At 41.0% G+C, this 19,630-nt stretch overlaps 1 protein-coding gene across 1 annotated transcript in view; it reads left to right on the plus strand.

Moving 5' to 3' along the window:
- The window catches only part of Tbx20 (T-box transcription factor 20), a 40,942-nt gene that overhangs the window by 15,766 nt on the left and 5,546 nt on the right, over positions 1–19,630 (plus strand). Inside the window, exon 6 of the mRNA XM_048337793.1 lies at positions 201–277. Within this exon, the coding sequence (XP_048193750.1) occupies positions 201–277 (77 nt within the window). The remainder of the gene's footprint in view (positions 1–200; positions 278–19,630) is intronic.

Below are 19,630 nucleotides of genomic sequence, written 5' to 3' on the forward strand. Positions count from 1 at the left end.
TTATAAAGGTGATTTACAGATGGGTAAAGAGTACATTTCCTTTTAGACAATGTCACCCCTTCCCTTGCTCTCCCAAATTTTCCCTCTAGTGAGTTCCACTGCTGTATTTGTCCACCCTCTGTCCCTCCATTTCCGAGGCTATTTCTGATGTTGTTTTGTGGACCTCAGAAACGAGATGGTTTTGTGCCCATTCTTTCTAGATAACCAAGCTGAAAATAGACAGCAATCCTTTTGCCAAAGGATTTCGGGACTCCTCCCGGCTCACGGACATCGAGAGGTAAGGCCCGCTTTCTGTTTACTCTTTGGTCTAGATAAGATAAAGAGAAGAGTGAGTTTGTAAGAACACAGGCCTCTACCCAGCAGAAACCCGAACCGTGCTGGGTCTAGCGTGCACTTTCCTGCGTTCTTTCCTTCTAGCTATAAACCCTGGAGATAAGCAGCCAAATTCCTGCAGCCAGATCTCTCCTGGCCCTTCTTTAAGTGAGGGGACAGACATGGATGTGTTGCTCAGGACCCACTCTGTAGTGAAAGCAAAGCCAGGGCTTTGATCCCATCTAAGACTTTGTCCTTCAATGCTGTTATGTGATTTGTGAGGGGCAATCTGCGGAGAAGTGGAACTTGATAGATTTGGTCTTCTGATGTGAATATATTGGCTAGTGCCAGGAGCAGGATTGGGAAGGATTTAAGTGAAGATCATATAATTTTGCCTGGTGAGTAGACAGCATGAAAAGGAGGAACATCAGGTCTCAGGTCCTGTCAGAGGATGAGTGAACATCTCTTCCTGTGCCTGTAACTTTCTCCACCTCTCTGTTGTTGAAATGGTTAGTGCAGTTTGGTGCCATCGAGGGGATGGACAATGAATACTGTTTGGAGGTCCTGTGTGTACAAATATGAATGATAAATATATGTTTCTCAAAGAGACACTCAACTTGATTAATTATTTCTAGTTCTTAACCAAACTGACTTTCTATACTTAATCCTTTTTATAGTTCTGGGTGTGAACTCAAAGCTGTATGCTTGATCCAGCCTTATTTTTGCTGCCTGTTTTTAAGATGGGGTCTTGCTTCCTGCCTGCCTGACAACTGAACGCCAGTCTGCTTTTATTAAGTTTTCCCTTGTTGCTAGGATAGCAGGTGTATGTCACCACTTCTGGCTTCTTTCTGTTGAGATGGAGTCTCTAGGATTTTTCTGTGTGGCCTTGCTTGCAAGTGTGATGCTCCTACTCCTAGCCTCCTGCCTGGCTTAGGATGACAGATTAGGATGACCAATGTGCCCAATAATGGGTTGAGAAGGTTTTGTAAACTTTTCTACCTATATTGACCTTGACCTATTTTCCTTTTCAGCCTCCCAACTAGGATGTGTGAGCTATCAGTGCCTTACTCTATCTTTTTATGAGCTCTAATGTCTTTACTGACAGGTGCAGTATCTATTAGCCCTCTGGCATATCACGTACCCACATTTTTGTGTGACTTGCCTGCCAGCTGCTATACATTTTGTTTGCAATCATTGCTGCCTGTAGGATCACATCTGATCTCAGCACTTCTGTCCAATCTCTCGTGGCAATGCAAGTTGAGGGATAGTTGCTTGTTGTAGCAACCTCTGTCTTATTCTTCCTAAGCCTTTCTAAGTGGCAGAGTGTTGAGAGATTGTCCCATGGTAGGGAAAGACTGGGTGGGAGGCAGAGAAGCCAATAGTATTGGCTGAATATTGGACAGTAACTGTGGGATTTGGGTCACAGAGATTAATTCATTAGAGAGCTCTAGAAATGACTGGACAGGAAACCCAGGTTTGGGGCTGATAGTCTATTGTGAAGTGTCGAGAGCAGGCAGTGGGTGAGCCCCATTGGAAGGGCCATCAGTCTATGAGGATATGGTATACCAGTTGTCTAGATGACAAAGGCCACTTACTTTAGGTGATGAAGTGATTTTTTTTTGTGAAACGATTCCTTCTTTGTGTGAAGGAAATGAATGCAGATGAGTTTGTGCAGCTGAGATGATTTTAAATGACTTTCTTTTGGTTTTATTTTGGACTGAGGAAATAGTATGTTTCCCACATGTGTGTCCATGTGCTGTCTGGTCAGGAGTAAGCATGATCTATTAAGAGTGAAAGTCGTGGGTGGAAATTCATCTCAGCCTTTTCCTGGGTAGATGATCTTTTGGTGAAGTCACTGAGCCTGGGGATCTGTTTCCATCTAGAAAATGACAAGGGTAACTGCTTATTCCTTCAGAGGTGTGTTGGAGAATTGAACAAGACAAACATTAGGAAAGCACTTTATGTATCTGAAAATTCAAAACCCTTCCTAGACAAGCATTGCATCTAAGCAGTGTGCCCTGTCTAAGTTGCTCTTCACCATCCTAATGAACTATTTCCTAGGCACAAATAGCCTTGCAGTCACTCGTGCACACCAGAGGTAGGAAAATGCAGTCTGACTGAAGGGCAGGTTGTGTAATGCATGTTGACGATGCGTCCTAATGGGGTGATGCTCACGCAGACCTGAAGCTAAGTAGCTTTCCATGGTTGGAGAGCTGAGAGAACACACATGACTAGCTCAACATCTTCAAGATGATGCAGTGATGATGATCACTTTGAAAATCAGCTTTGTTGACCTAAGTAGTGTGAAATTAGCCAAGGGTTTGGATTTCATTTCCAGATATTTAAGTCTGAATTTTTCCTAAACAGCCTTTGGGGATGAGACAAATCAGATCAATTGATCTTTAGAGACCTAAAGAAATTAAATTAGTCTGGAGTCAGTTACTGCACTAAACCATCCAGTAATTGAATTGCTCCTTGTAACTGATTGAAAACGGCCCTATCTATAACAATATTGGGAGCTTTTCTTTATAAGAGATCTGAGAGAAAAACACATCTTTTTATGACATGATGACAGATATTGCACTTCTCTAACCTAATTGAATAGGATGTCATAAATATGTGACCTTAATGATTTCAAGGTTCCTGTTCAAGATTTACAGCTTCCCAGGTGGGGCAGCCAAACAGAAGTGCTTTTGGGGTTAGCCCTGTGTGCTCAGATCTGGACATTCACCGGACATTCACTGGACATTCATTCTATAACTGTGGAGGCTTCCAGGAACTCGGAATGGCTATAGGCTTCTTGCTCTTCTTCCACTAAGGTTCTGTTCAGAGTTAAGTATCAGTCTTATTCTAGAGAAACACACCTTCCTCAGTTACAAGAGAAAGTTCATCTCTCATTATTATTATTTTTTTGCCAGTCCTGGGCCTTGGACTCAGGGCCTGAGCACTGTCCCTGGCTTCTCTTTGCTCAAGGCTAGCACTCTGCCACTTGAGCCACAGCGCCACTTCTGGCCATTTTCTATATATGTGGTGCTGGGGAATCAAACCCAGGGCTTCATGTATATGAGGCAAGCACTCTTGCCACTAGGCCATGTTCCCAGCCCCACTCTTTTTTTTTTTTTTTTTTTTTTTTTGCCAGTCCTGGGCCTTGGACTCAGGGCCTTAGCACTGTCCCTGGCTTCTTTTGCTCAAGACTAGCACTCTGTCACTTGAGCCACAGCGCCACTTCTGGCCATTTTCTATATATGTGGTGCTGGGGAATCGAACCCAGGGCTTCATGTATATGAGCCAAGCACTCTTGCCAGTAGGCCATATCCCCAGCCCTCATCTCTCATTATTGGACTGATTGATCACTCTGAAATCAGCTTTGTATGACTGATAAATGGAAGAATTTTCTCACAGAGTCTGTTGTTTTCTCTCCCTATGATTTCTATTCTGCACTGTCCTCACTCCAAAATTATGTATAAATATTAAACTATACACTTCCTATCACTTTTTTTTGCCTCCTACGTGCTTTCTCTTATGTATGTAGTATTTGTTTTGGTAGAAGGAATCAAATAGAAACATCACTATATTTTACTAGTAGCTTCAATATCATATAATTATCAACATATTGATCTCTCCTTATTTATAATTATCTCTTTATCATGTGCCAAATTCTTATCTATACTAAATTGACAACATAGGGAAATACTGGCTGACACTTCAATATCTGAGATGGTAAGCCTCTGACCTTTTTGTTTTATTTTTTGCTGGTCCTGGGGCTTGAACTCTGGACCTGGGTACTACCCCTGGGCTCCTTTTGCTCAAGGCTAGTGCTCTACCATTTTGAGCCACAGCACCACTTCTGGTTTTCTGGTGATTAATTGGAGATAAGAGTTTCACAGACTTTCCTGCTTGGACTGGCTTTGAACCATGACCCTCAGATCTCAGCATTCTGAGTAGCTACAATTATAGGCATGAGCCACCAGCGCCTAGCTCTCTGCCCTTCCTTACTTGTTATTTTCAAATCTTGTTGTTCATTGATCTTTATGCTTCCAGCCTTTGGAATCATTTTGCCAAGTCTTCAGAAACCATCTCATGGAATGTTGATTGAACCTAGATTGAGTGTATATAATATTTGAGGGATAAAAACCTCAAACCTTCATAATTCTGAGGCTTCCCAAGGAATCTGTCACTGGTTTGTCCTTGCATCAAATGTTCACTTATATTTGAAAACATCTTGGTACTTTAAGTTCGTTAGTCCCACATGCATTTTCTTATGCAAGTGTGTAGTTGTCTGACACCTCTCCTGCTGATACGCCAGGCACTGACCACAGGTGATGGTGAAGGCTGGCATCCGAGGCTCTCTTAAGGGAGAGGGAGGAGAGAGTGAAAGCAGTAACCTATGATATTTGAATCTGGAGGGGAGGAAACAAGACATGTAAAACTGACATTTCATATTGAGGTGTGTTGATTGGGAGTGGGGGGAGTTCAGGGGGAGTCAGTCCTATGGCTTGAACTCTGGGCCTGGGAGCTGCCTGAGAGGTTTGCCACTCAAGGCTAGTGCTCTACTGCTTGAGCCACAGCTTCATTTCAGGATTTTGGTGATTAATTGAAGATAAGGGTCTCAAAGACTTCCCTGCCTGGGCTGGCTTTGAACTTTGATCCTCAGATCTCAGCCTCCAGAGTAGCTAGGATTACAGACATGAGCCATCAGCACCCAGCATACTGAGATGTGAGTTAGGTATAAAACAGAAACTCAAGGGTCTCTGTCCTCCCATCTCAAAAAAAAAAAAAAAAAAAAGAGAAACAATCCCATCTGGACTACGTTGTGAAGACTAGATATTAAAAGAAAACTGAATATAACTAGATATTATTATCAGTTGACAACTATTTTTAGATAATGAAGAATGTCTTAGCTGGATGCCAGTAGCTCCCTCCTGTTGCCTTGGCTTCTCAGGAGGTAGTTACCTGGAGGAGCTTGGTGTGAGGCCTTCCTCTTGTCTCTTAAGACCTCCAGGGCTTCCCCCCCCCCCCCCCGCCCCCGTGCAAGTCCTTTAGCTGTTCTTTCCTGTTCTCCCTTGGTTTCTCCTCACTGCATCCTACTATGATGCCAATGTCTTCTGAGCCTTTGTCTTCTCAGTCTTCATCTATGCTGGGTCATCTGACTCCCTTTTATACCCTTGCATGCCGACAGTTTCCAACTTGACGTGCCTTGTTCTGTCTGATTCAGAGTCAGGCTTTTGCTTTTACATTTTTCTTCCTTCCCTTTAAGAGAATCTCAGATTTTGCACATCTGAAACTGAATGCCTAATTGTTCTCCCCTGCCCTGCTTGCCCCTGCCCAATCCCATCCTTTCCCAAGGGACCACCCTTGACTTCTGTTTTCCCCTCCATAGCCAACGCATTGATCAGTCTTGACAACTAAATGTGGAGAAGAGGCTCACTTTCCATGTTACCACCCTGTCTGAACATTGCTGTCTCTTTCCTAGATTACACAATTTTCGAATTGATCTTTCTTCCTCCATGCTTACAGTTCTCCTGTCGATTCTCAGTGAAGCAATGGGAGTGATCTTGCCAAAAAGAGGGAGCTGGATTAACTTCCACACTCAGAGCTCTCCATTTATCACCTACTCCTTTGGAGAAAACTCCAAAGATGGTCCAGAATTTACCCACACCTCTCAGCCCACTTGCCCTCTCTCTTGCTCACATGCTCCGCTCAAGCTCCACTTATCTCCTCATCCTCCCTGGAACAAGCCCAGGACTGTCCCACCTTCAGGGTCCTTGCCCTCACCATTCTGTCTTGACATTTGAGTGGTCCAGACATTGGCAGTTTGTTTCTTACTGTGTCTTCAGGCTTTAGAACACACTTGGTATGTCTAAACACTCCAGTACCTGTTGAGTGAATGAATGTCATGCAAAGTACTGCTATTTGAAACAATCTTATTTGAAGGTCTTCATTTTTCTTTAATTTAAAATTGGACTTGTTATGAAGTCTTCTGATAACTGACGTGTTTGGTGTTTCTTTGAACCATGTCTGTCTTCTCTTTAGGTTTTTTTTGCCAGTCCTGGGCCTTAGACTCAGGACCTGAGCACTCTCCCTGGCTTCTTTTTGCTCAAGGCTAGCACTCTGCCACTTGAGCCACAGCACCACTTCTGACCGTTTTCTTTTTCTTTTTTCTTTTTTTTTTGCAAAAGCAAAAGGAGTCTTTATTGCAAGCTCGAGCTTGGTCCTCCGCGCACTCGGCAACCGGTGACGCTAAGAGGACCTGAGCCTAGGGCTTCCACTGTTTTATACATTCTTTGGGGAAGGCAGGGACTTAGCATACATCACAGCATCTTTTACAAATCAACACAGGCGGCGGGAAAATTATAAAATAATTCTAAAGCATGTTTGGCGCATTTGGTGGCGGGAAGGAATCTGGAAAGGGTCATTGGTCAGATCAAGGGATCGATGCTGGCCATTTTCTATATATGTGGTGCTTGGGAATCGAACCCAGGGCTTCATGTATACGAGGCAAGCACTCTTGCCATTAGGCCGTATTCCCAGCCCTTCTTTTCAGTTTGTTTTGCCTTTTAATTCCTCTTCTAGTTTTGGTTGTGTTCATCAAATTCTTTTCCCTTTTATAATGTGTAATGACAATGAATACTTCAAATTTGCCGTGTGTCAGGACAGGAGCTGTAGACCTGACACATTTTATTTAGCTATGCTTCAGAGCAATCACATAAGAAGAAACTGTGATCACCTCTATTTCATAGACCAAATAACTAAGCTTTAGAAAGACAAATGCATATGGTTTATTTTTTAGCTGAGCCTCAAACTGAGCCAAGTCAGTTTGTCAGGAAACAAAGTTGCCATAAGCAAGTTATTCTATCACTATAGAAAGATCTGTTTGTCTTTCCATATCAGGATCTACTAGCAACAAATCCACAAGCCACAACAGACTATAGCCCCATCTTCTTCATGTATGGGATACTTTTGAGCTCACTTGGTGGCCATGACCACGGCAATCACAAGTTCCCCATCCCGGTCCTCATTGCCAACATTAATAGCATTCAGATTATATCACATTTCAGACAAGGAGACATTGATTAAGATTTCTCATCGGTTGTAATAACAGAGAACAGCTAATAAAGGGCCAAATCCATCACAGAAGGTCTTAGAAGGACCAGGTTGAAGGCCAAGGCAGGGAGCTGATTGAGTTGCAGAAGAGGGTGGTCAGAACCCACAAACCTGCACTGCTGTCACTGCTGGGCTCAGAGCATTTTGAGTGGGCAGCGTTAAGCCGGGAGATTGCACTAAGCTACGGCCTGGGGACAGGGTGGGAGCTCTTTGCCTGGCGGGCCATGATGCACATGCAGGTCCTCTCATGACAGGTCATTATTTATATGTTCCAGATGCGAGGGTTGCACCATTTGTTGGTCTGCTGGGCTCATGGTTCTGGTTTCCTTGATATGGTTTTGGTACAGCCGTGTGCCTCCGATATAATTTGATAAGTTTGGGATTTGCAGAAGTAAATGTGGCTCATGGCTGGGCTGGACAGATGGTGGCTGTTGACTTGCGCAAACAGGATACAGAGCCGTCTGCCTCAGCATTTGCCCTCAGCGTGGAGGACAGTATTGTTTTTATAAAATTAAGTCACTCCAGGCAAGGCACGGCCTGAGAGCCGCTGCTTGTCACCAGAGCTGGTTCAACCCGACCTTCAGAAGGATGCTTTCTCTAATGCTCAGTATGTTGCTTCAATTATTGCCTATAATTTTTAAAAGAAAATAATTGTAATATTCATGTCTGTTTTTTCAAGAATGAAACTATACTCTTCTTTTTTTCAATTGAGATTAAGTAGCCACATATATTTCACAGTACACATTTTTTTTTTTTTGGCCAGTCCTGGGCCTTGGACTCAGGGCCTGAGCACTGTCCCTGGCTTCCTTTTGCTCAAGGCTAGCACTCTGCCACTTGAGCCACAGCGCCACTTCTGGCCGTTTTCTGTATATGTGGTGCTGGGGAATCGAACCCAGGGCCTCATGTATACGAGGCAGGCTCTCTTGCCACTAGGCCATATCCCCAGCCCCTCACAGTACACATTTTAACCTTCACATTGATGCAAATCATCATTCTGCTCTAGAAAGCTTATGAGCTCTATAAACTTTAACGATAAAACCATTTCTTCCAGTTTGGATGATATGTACATTTCTTTCCTTTTGTTTAGTATCAGCTGTTCTCTCATTCTCTCTCATTCCCTCCCTCCCATCACCACCCTTGAGTGGCCTAGTTCATTTTCATTAATGTCCAGTGCAGCTGATGAGCCCCTCTGCTCTATTTTTTTCCACTCTCTTTCCACTCATTCTGTACCACCCTCCCAGCATCCCTCAGATGTGCACATGTGTATACCATGTATGAGGTAAAGAATAGAGAGTCATCTAAAAATAATAAAACAATTCCAGAAGAGGTTTTGTTTCCTTATCTTTGGGCTTCTTTTCAGTCTGTAAATTATGTTATGTACATGTGAAGAGGTTATTGGGTCTTACTATTTGGTGCTTTTCTCCTTACACTGTCCTATTTTGGCCTCACTGTATATTGATATCTTGAGTCCTGTTTACTTTGTTATATCTTGTTGCATTTTAAATCTAACACCTGTGTATCAGGGAGACCATGTGCCACTTGTCTCTGTTCTTGGCTTATATCACTCAACATGATTTTCTCTAGTTCCATCCATTTCCCTGCTAATGTCATTATTTTATCATTTCTAATGGCTGTGTAGTATTCCATTGTATATAGGTACCACATTTTTTGGATCCATTCATCTGTATTGGGGCATCTGGGTTGTTTATATATCTTGGCTATTGTGAACAGCACAGCAATGAACATGGAAGTGCAGGTGTCCTTGTCATATCCTGATTCCTGTTGCCAAGGAGTGGTATGGCTGGGCCATTGGGTATATCTATGCTTAGTTTTTTGAGGAACCTCCAAACTGCTTTCCAAAGTGGTCGTACTAGTTTACATTCCCACCAGCAGTGCAGTAAGGTTCCTCTTTCTCCAAATCCTTGCCAGCATTTGTTGCTGTCTGAATCAGAATATAGGCCATTCTAACTGGGGTAAGGTGGTATCTCAGGGTTGTTTGCATTTCCTTTACGGTCAGGGATGGTGAGCATTTCCTCATGTGTTTCTTTGCTATTTTCACTTCTTCTAAAAAGTCTTACTTTAGTTCCCTTGTCCATTTAGTGATTGGTTCATTAGATTTGGGAGGGATTAGTTTCTTGAGCTCTCTGTATATGATGGATATTAGACCTTTGTCTGTTGCATTGCTGGTGAAGGTCTTTTCCCAGTTGGTTGGCTGTCATTCTAGTTTAGTAGCTATGTCTTTAGCTGTGCAGAAACTTTTTATTTTAATGTAGTTCCATTTGTTGAGTCTCTCTCCAATTGCATTCTTCTTATAAAACAGGTAAAAAAGATTGTATTAGTCCCCCATGGGCCAATAATTTTTGCTTAAATAGTCCAGGAGGTAAATTTTTACCTTTATTGACTTTATCAAACCTTTTCCTGAGTGTTAACATAAGGGTTGCAATGTATTAACAATCACCATCAACTTAGATCTAACTCTGGTCTTACCCATTCCCTGTGTACTGTTCATGTCTTCTGCACTGTCTCCAGTAATTGGACTTGAACTCAACTTTTTCTCAGTTGTTGGTGAATATTGAATAACTGCTTGAGCATGGTAGTGTGGATGTCTTCTTTATAAGGGGTGTAAGTGACAAAGGTTTCAGTAGATGGCTCCATTGAAGTAAGTGGTGGGAATGGGTGAAGGGAGGGACTGTTCACCTCATGGTAGCCAGTGACCTCCTTCCCGCAACGAGACCAAATATCCATCCTTCCTTCCTTCCTTCCTTCCTTCCTTCCTTCCTTCCTTCCTTCCTTCCTTCCTTCCTCTTCTTCCTCTTCTTCCTCTTTTTTTTTTTTTTTTTGGCCATTCCTGGGGCTTGAACTCAAGGCCTGAGCACTGTCCCTGGCTTATTTGTGCTTAAGGCTGGCACTTGACCACTTGAGCCACAGCACCACTTCTGTATTTTTCTGTTTATGTGGTGCTGAAGAATGGAACTCAGGGCTTCATGCATGTTAGGCAACCATTCTACCACTATATCACATTCTTAGCCCCCCAGATATTCTTCTTAATGGTGCATTCAGCTCTGGATTCTGCAAGGGTTGATCCACTGATAAAGTCAACACCCTCGTGAGCTAATCACTGCTCAGTAGCACCACCTGTTGGGGGCCAAGCCTTCAACACATAAGTCTCTGCACATTTTATACCATAACCAGTTCTTGCCATTACTAGGGGGCAGTGTTTTTTCCTCCGAACTCTCTACTCTTCCTTTTAAGTAAGTCATTTGTCTTTTATTGATCATAGAATAAAAACAAAAGCTCATGATTTCTTCTCTGTAAGAAACTCGCCTGCTTTCTCTCTCTCTGTTGAAAATATTTTCAGAATGTTTTGCATAAAATTCAGAAATTCTGCCAGTATCTGTCAAGTTGTTGATTTTTCAAGAGGCTTTGGATAAGACTGGAGCTTTCACATTGACAAAACAAGTCTTAGTTGAGCCCAGAAAAATCTTCTGGGCTTATTTTTCTCCTTCCTCTTCCAAAAGGTTTCTGTGTTCATTCTCTAAACTTCAACTTGGCCAGCAACCCTCAGTCTCTTAAGCTTCTATTGCATGAATGCTTTCTGCCTCTTAAATCTTATCTCTTTCCTTTTTTACTCTGAATTTTTGGAGAATTTCTTTCGGTTTTCTGATTTTTGGATTCTGTGTCCTTTGGCATCCAATATTCTTTTTTACAGTCTTACCGAGTTCCACATTTTACAAATGTGATGATTGTTATTTTGTCATTTGCAATGATGAGCTCAGAATGCTTCAGTATCATGCCTCTTACTCCCTGTGTTGACTAATATTGTCTTCTTCAATGCTGCTAAAAATTGGAAAACGTGGTAGGGATTTTAAATGATATATTTCTGTTTCTTGCAAAAGATTTGTTGCAAAGGAAATTATTAGTTATGCTTCATTAAATGACTTTCCTTGTTTCAAACTAGTGTTTCATAAGGTCCTGTTGATTTTCTTCAACTTTTTTGTGTGATGGAATATCTGTTGGTTGAATATTAGAAACTAAGATTAATTCTAAATAAAAGTGCTTTGCCAGCTCCTCAAATGTAGATTGAAGAAGGGATCAAACTTTGATTATTAATTTGTCAGTATGGAAAGAAGAATATTTCTGTGTGAGTTAGAGAGTGGTGGCCAGCAGAGGGAGGCAGCCTCTGAAGAGAGACTTTTCAATGGTGTGTGTGTGTGTGTGTGTGTGTGTGTGTGTGTGACCTCTGCCTGGCCTGGCAGTGGGGAGCCAGCTGGGCCATGCTGTCTCTACCCCAGCACCACAACCTCGTGTCCAGAGCTGTCATCAGCCATAGGCCATACAGCCTTCAGTATACCAAATCCACTAAGCACTAAGAGTGCTCTGGTGGGATTTCTTCCTTCTAAACTCCAGCATGGTGAGAATCTACCTCCATCAACTAATCCAAGGTCTGTGTTCATGTTTAACCTTTGTTTCTCCAAGTTCAAGGTTGGGTGAAAGTCAGCTAGAAGATGTTCTCTGTTGCCAGCCACCAAGCTTTCCTCCTTGCTCACTGATGAATGGCAGACTACTAAATGGACCCCCTCTTCCTTCTTTCTTTGTGGCTGACATAGCTAAGTATGAAGTTGGCACTCTCCCTCATATTCTGGGTTTCAAGTGTATTTCAAGTGTGACAGGAAATTAAATACATAAGCTTGCATCACTCTGTGAGGTTGGAATTCACTCTGAGAGTTCCTGTGCGAAGTGATTTGAAAACAGCTTACATTGACTAAAACTTTCAGACTGATGAAGTTTGGACACAAGCCCAGTGGGATGCAGACCTCTCTGTTCAGAACTCAGCTACTCTATTAGTTTGAATGAGGAAGGGGATGTTCAGAAACCAAGCTGCAAATCTAATACTTTGGGAATTTATAGAAGTTTTATCTGCCTCAGGCAATAAAGCAGTATGTCTTGTAGCAGATTTAATAAAGATGCTCACAGCTGTCAGATAACTTATAGGTCTTTCAGAATGACTTACAGAGATAGAAAGTAAGTAGCATTCATTCTGAAGATCTAGGCTGGTTTGCCACTTTGAATCAGGTAGATAACCTTGATCAGGTTTTGGCAAACCTGCTCCTCAGAGCCCTCAAGCTAAGAATGCTTTTTTTCATTTTTAAAATGGTTGAACAAATTTATAAAAGTACATTTTATCATCTATTAATAAAGTTTTATTAGCATACAGTCTTGTGTTTTAGTTTACATGGCGATTGGGGCTTCTTTCTTGTTCTAATGAGAGCTGAGTATGTGCAGACCTTCAGGTAGTCACTATGTGGCCCTTATTAACAACATTTTCTGGATCTCTGGCTGAGAGCTTTAAGGGTCTGGGAAATTAAGACATCAAGGAAATCTTCTACCTAGAAAATTTGCCTGCTTAGGGTGTTTCTCTTTCTGGATCCAAATGAAGGAAATCACAGCTTCATTAGGAGGCCCATGCGGTGTGCTCATTGGAAAGCTGGACCTGTCTGCTCTCTGCCAGCATGAATTCTCCTTGCCTTCCCAGTTATGGGCCAGATGGGCTATGAGGGCTGTACTGTAGCCACATCTGTGAGATGTCATGGTGAAGTCTCTTTTGAACAATTCTCATACACTTTCACAAAAATGAGTATTAGGAGGGTGAAATGTCCTGTCTGGGGTGTGGGTACTAGTGTGTGTGTGTGTGTGTGTGTGTGTGTGTGTGTGTGAAAGTCGAGGGGGGAAGGGAAGGTGAATATGTTCAAAAGATACTCATGGGAAAATGGAACAATTAAATTTGCTAAGACTGATTTGTGAAGATGATCGAGTGGATGAATCTGATCAAGATGCATTGAGTCTATGAACAGGTCGGAATGAAACTCCTTTGTACAATTAATTGATGCTAATAAATAGAACTCATAAGCAACACATAATACTCAAATCTTATAGAAATGAAAATACCTTCCTTCTTAATTATTGCATTGTAGTTTACTCTTTCTCAAATACAAATTTAAAAATAAACAAAATTTTTCTAAACCACATGTACTAGCATATGCTCTGGCATTGTGATTTAGGAAGAATTTGTTCTGAAATTAGAGTGAAAATTAGGAGTTACTCAGTGTATTCTTGTCATCGGAACGAGGAAGCAACTAGGACCCAGACAGCAGAAGTGAATTGCTCAGGGCCAACCACACAGAGGTGAAGATTTGTAGTTAGAGGTCAGAGCTCTTCACAATGAATACTGGACTTCTCCAAAGTAGCCACTTAACCTTTTTTTTTTTTTAAACTTTTGTTTATAATGAGAAGGATGCGCTTTGAGAATTATAAGGTAATTGCGGAGTTATCAAACATTGCATAGTATATGCACTGCACACAAACCTGGAGGTGTAGCTTGCTACATTCCTAGGCTGTGGCATGCACCCACCTATATGCTGTGATACTGATAGAAATGCAGTCAGTGGCTCTGCTTGTAGATTTCCAAGCCATTACAGCATCAATGGTCCTGAGGATCCCCCAGTCTCTCCACCAGTTCCCCCACAGTCTCACTTCATGGAGGAAGTCAAAGCCCAGTTACGATAAGGAATTGAACCGAACAGCTTCTTGGGAAAATTTGTTTTTATTCTCTAATGAAAATAGACTTAGTATAAAGGTGCCCATGCATAAGATAAAAGTACTTTTGTTGGATAACAGTTAAAATTTTCTGGTAACTAAAATCTATTAATTTAATAAAATAATCTGTTAAAACAAATACAAAGGAATGGCTAATTCCTCTTTTTAAATTGTAATTACTACAAAATTCCTTTAACAAGAATTGCTTCTGTTTTCGGGTATTTTTTACCTTGTGCCAGTACTGAGGGATGAATGCAGAGTCTGGGTTCTGTCCCTGAGCTCTTTGCTCACGGCTGGTGCTCTGCCACTTGAGTCACACTTCCACTTTTGGCTTTTGGCTGGTTACTTGGAGATAAGAATCTCAAACTTTTCAAACCCCAGTCCTCCAATCTCAGGCTCCAAAGGCTTGCGCAGCTGGAGTCACTGGCACTTGGCTGTTTGTGGGTTTCAAAGGGACATTTTTACTCACAGAGACTAAGAGGAAGCATTTATTTTACCACGCAGTGTGAATGGGCCTGACAAGCCAGGAGCCTCATCTCAGGACTCATTTTCATAGCTGACTTAGTCATAAAATAATACAAATTTGCTCTTACTTGTATCTGAGGAAAAAAAGAGGCTCACTTCCTGTTTTGCAACTCACTGAAGTTTATTTGTATTTTCGGTAATCTGTACATTATATGTGGCATTCTTTCTTCTGGTTGGAATAGCCCTGAGACTTAGGAAGCTGCATAAAAGTTTTTGTTTCCTGCTTTGCCTCCCTCACAGTGGTGCAGTTTATATCTTTACGTTGCTAATGACAATATAAAACTAGAACTATATATTGAGGAAAGGAAAACTGAATAGGATTTAGTCAAGTGAATAAATTTAAAAAAATCTAAAGTCCTTTGAAAAGATTAGAGCTAGTTTTGATTTCCCAGGATGGATTGTATAATATATTTCTGTTCTAAAATTAAAATTGATGGTTTGTCATACATCTCAAATAATATTATCTAAAAGTTCTCATTTATTAAGAAGTTTGTTAAGCTACTAATATTGATGTGTTGCAATTTACATTACTTATGCATAAATCTTTAGCAAAATATTGTAACAAAGAGTATTCATAAAGATCCAGAGAGACTAGACATAAGCATGAACAAAGTGATAAGATAAAACTGCTTGGAGTATTTTGCTTTCTATAAATTACATTTGCTTTTAATGGATTTGACATTTTCTCCCTGCATACAGTTTTTGTCAGGTCAGAATGTTAGAATTTGGATTGATATAACATTTAACTTTTATTTGATTTTGCTTCTGATTGGAAGGAAGCCTTAAATGAATCACAAAAAGTTGTAGAGACTAGAGGTGGACATGTCCTTTGAAATAAGTATGATTATGTGACGAGCTTTTGGAACACATAACATTGATATTTCTTAACAGTTAAGATTATTTATGTTACCTATAAACATGTATGATACATCCATGTGCCAGATACCAGATCATCTCCTATACTAATTCACCTCACCTTAGTCATAACCTAAAGATGGAGAGCATACTAAATCCCTCATTATACAGGAGAGAAAAGGGAGGTCTGGGAAGGTGAGAGCACGCCTTTAGACTCACACCTCACAGGGGCCAGAGTTAGGGCTCAACGGAAGTGAACCGGAAGTGAACCGAGGGACTCTGCTTAATCTGAGTGACATTAAGCGGTTCTGAACATTTCGGTAAGCGCAGCAAAGTCATCTCTGCTGCCCTCGGTTGCCTTCAATAGAAGGCTATGGTTGTGCCTGTGACAGATTTATTTCCTGGAATCCATGCTACAAAGCAGTCAGAAGAGATCTTTTGACGATCACCTGTACTCTTTCTTGGTAGACAGTAATTAAGCATTAGATACTAGAAAGGCTAACCTTCAATAATGATACCCATATAATTTTACCGTTTCAATCCAAAGGTTAAGTTTACTGAAACTCCTGTCTCATGCATTAGGACACAGCAGAAGTGAGCATTTGTGATACTGACATGGCTTCTAATTCCCAAACCACTCAACCCATTAGGGGAATCGTGCTTCATTTTTCAGGGTATGGCATCTTAGAGATCCTTGCAAAAGGCTTCCAGGCTACACAAAATCTTTGCACTTTCCACTCTGCTGCAAAGAGGGATTAGATAGGAAGTACACAGCGTGGGCCCACTGCTCTTTGTAACATCTTGGAAGCGATGGCTCTGATATGCACACTGTGTTCAATCACTTAAAAGGCAATAATGCAATTACTCTGTCCTTTATAGAAGAACTGCCACTGCTCTCAGTTCACTTTCAGGCCTGACACAAGTAAATCACTTTGATAAAGCCCCCTTCCCCCTCCTGCAGACGAGCATAAGTAATGATACCGGCGATCCAGCAAGGACAAAACGAATATAATGTACTTTTTATAGAAAAGCAAAATGTTTCACAAGGCAGTGATTCATCATGTTATTTGGGAGATGAGTTTTCTTTTGTGAGTATGAGAGACGCTCACATGATCTTACACAAAGGCACTTTTACAGAGGCAAATACACAGCCCTCTCTGGAAATTAAATGCTTGAATTTAGTGTTTTATGTACAAATTATGGAAAGAGGGATAAAGCTTGAAGTATCTCATCCATTGCTTGGGGCCATTGAGGGCCACTGATTGCCATTCTTTTATAACTCTTCCAAAGGAAAATACTTTCTAGGATATTGAAGCAAATTGTTTTCCTTATGCGAAAATGCCTCCTTATTCTTTTCCAAATGTATTTGGATTATTATCAGCATGCCACACGACTCAGATTTAAAGGGCATCGGCTTAAATGTACATTTTGTCATTTGTTTTTGGGTTATTCAGGCCATTTGACTTCCTTTATGGAAGAAATGGCCCAGGTAATCCAAAATAATGGTCATTTTCTAAAATCACAGTGACTTAAGTCTTTGAGGAAGTGACATTAGCTATTAAAACTGATAGGTTCAACATTATTAGAGTGTAATTATAGAATGATTAAAATTTATGACGGGCAGCAGACTAGTTAGGGTCATTTCCATTACCCTTTGGGGAGCATAACACATATGAATTGAATATGATAATGATAATGGTATATATTAATGGGCTTCAGTGTGTTATTTCAGTATATGCATACTCAATGTGTATATCCAACCCATCCTCCTTTGTTCATCCTCCCACTCCCTCTTCCCAACCATTGCTAGTATACCTTCAGATTCGCTTTTTAACAAAGTATGGTTCTTGTCCTTTTGTAGCAAACTCAACACAATGCCCTTCAGCTTATCCATTTTTCTTCAAATTATAGCATTTTGTTTTCTTTATGGCTGAATAGTACTCCATTGTGTGTGTGTGTGTGTGTGTGTGTGTGTGTGTGTGTGTGAACATTTTCTTTATCCATTCATCTGTTGATGGGTCCCTAGGTTGATTGTCTTATTGTTAATGGTGCCTCTACAAACTTGGATAAGAGCTATCTCCTTGGCATGCTGGTTTTACTACCTTTACATCTGTATCCAGAAGGAAACATTTCTGGATCCTATGCACATAGTTCATTCATCAGTACCTTTTGGTGAATTATAAAAGGTTTGCTCCGGGGACATTTAAATATAGGTTGCATTTTAAAGCAAGTGAAATAGATTCACTACAGTTTACCATTTTCTCATGAACGTGTTAATGTGGTTGATCCAATCTTATGATAGATACAATTTGCCATAGAATCACAAACAACATTCTAGTCAATTTATCTAGGATATAATGTCTAAACCCAGAGAAATTCTCATTAGGTATTTATTATCCAGGTAGTTATAGGTGATACTATATAGAAGGAACAAAGGCAAGGATGACAGCAGACATCTTGTCGGAAACAAAGTGAGGTGACGGTAAAGTAATATCTTCCAGGAACTGAAAGAAAAAGTTGGTCAGCCTAGAACCCTATTCCACAAACGCTATCATTCAAAAGCTGAAAGCATACTTACAAACCAGTATAGATATGTTCAAAGCAAGGTTTTGGGCTTTTAATGAAATGGTCTTTATTGGTGTGGAGCTGGGTACGTGTGTCCCAGGCGTTGGCTCTGCCAGTGGGCCTTTCTGGAGTGGGCTGCCAGTGTAGCATGCCTTGGATCTTCCATGCCAGCCACAGATATGTCTTGCCTATCCTCCCTTTGTTCCCAACCCACGAAGACTCCACTGGGTACAAGCGAATTACTCCCTGGTCCTGGTCCAAGGCCAGCTCCTACAATGACTTTACATTAGAAAACAGCCCACAAGGCAAGGAGGTTATCAAAGAGGAAATCAGAAGATACTTTGAGCTAAAGGAAAACAAGAATACTACACATAAATCTTACAGGATTCTAAACCATTATTGGGGAAATTTATAGTTTCATACCCCTCCTTTAGAAATGCAGAAGGGTCTCCTACCAATAACCTCAACTTCCTTCTCAGGAAACTGAGAACAAAAGAGCAAGAAAGACTCAAAGTAAGGAACAGAAAGGGATTAATAAATATTTGAGTAGAAATTAGCAAATCAGAAAACACTAAACAATAGAGAAAAATCAGTGGAGCCAAATACAGAGAAAGCTAATAAAAGTGACAATCAACTAGGGAAGAAAACACAAATTACCATCATCAGGAATGAGAAGAGGGACCAGAATGACTGTACTGTGTGTTCTTTTGTGGATATTAAAAGGAAGGTTAGTGGGCTGGGAATATGGCCTAGTGGCAAGAGAGCTTGCCTCATATACATGAAGCCCTGGGTTCGATTCTCCAGCACCACATATCTAGAAAACGGCCAGAAGAGGCGCTGTGGCTCAAGTGGCAGAGTGCTAGCCTTGAGCAAAAAGGAAGCCAGGGACAGTGCTCAGGCCCTGAGTCCAAGCCCCAGGACTGGCCAAATAAACAAACAAACAAACAAACAAACAAACAAATAAATAAATGGAAGGTTAGTAAAGGAATACTATTACGTAGTAAACACTCACACTTCTCATTTCTCCAAATGAAATGGACAAGTTTCTTAAAGACTAAAACTATTGTCTCGTCAAAAGGGACCAATAAAGCCAATAGTTGTGAATTTGTAGTTAAAAACTTTTCCATCACACACCATCACATAGTATGTTAATAGGCTTATAGAAAATTGAAGGTATGGTTATTACCAGTAACAGCCTTAATCACCATGACAGTTTTTTCCATGTATAAACACTGGCATTATACTACAGGAGTGTTTTTGTGTTCTATGCATTTCAGCAGCCAGCTTTCAATGAATTCTAAAGCCTGTACATTCACACCTGAACATAGGCCAGGAGGTAGGGTGATTACTTCTTTTAGCTCTGAACCACTTGGGAGGAGTTCATTCTGAATTTCTGTCACCAAGCCATTGATGTTTGGCCATCCTTATTCTGAGGACCCAATGGTTACTGTGATTGTCCAATAAAATTGTGCTGTGTGTCAACCTTAAATCAGCCTAATACTTCCTGACTAGAAAAGTAAATGGCATATCTGAGCTTAAAACACTGGATATGTAGTTGACATTAATGAATTAATCCTCCTCAGTTCATATTTTAAATAGGGCTAGGAGTTCTGTGTTATTTGTACTCTATACTTATTATAAAGTAAAATGGTTTTTATGATTGCCCCTTATTGCC

The sequence above is a fragment of the Perognathus longimembris genome, chromosome 2 (genome assembly GCF_023159225.1).
Source record: "Perognathus longimembris pacificus isolate PPM17 chromosome 2, ASM2315922v1, whole genome shotgun sequence".
NCBI classification, from domain to species: Eukaryota; Metazoa; Chordata; class Mammalia; order Rodentia; family Heteromyidae; genus Perognathus; species Perognathus longimembris.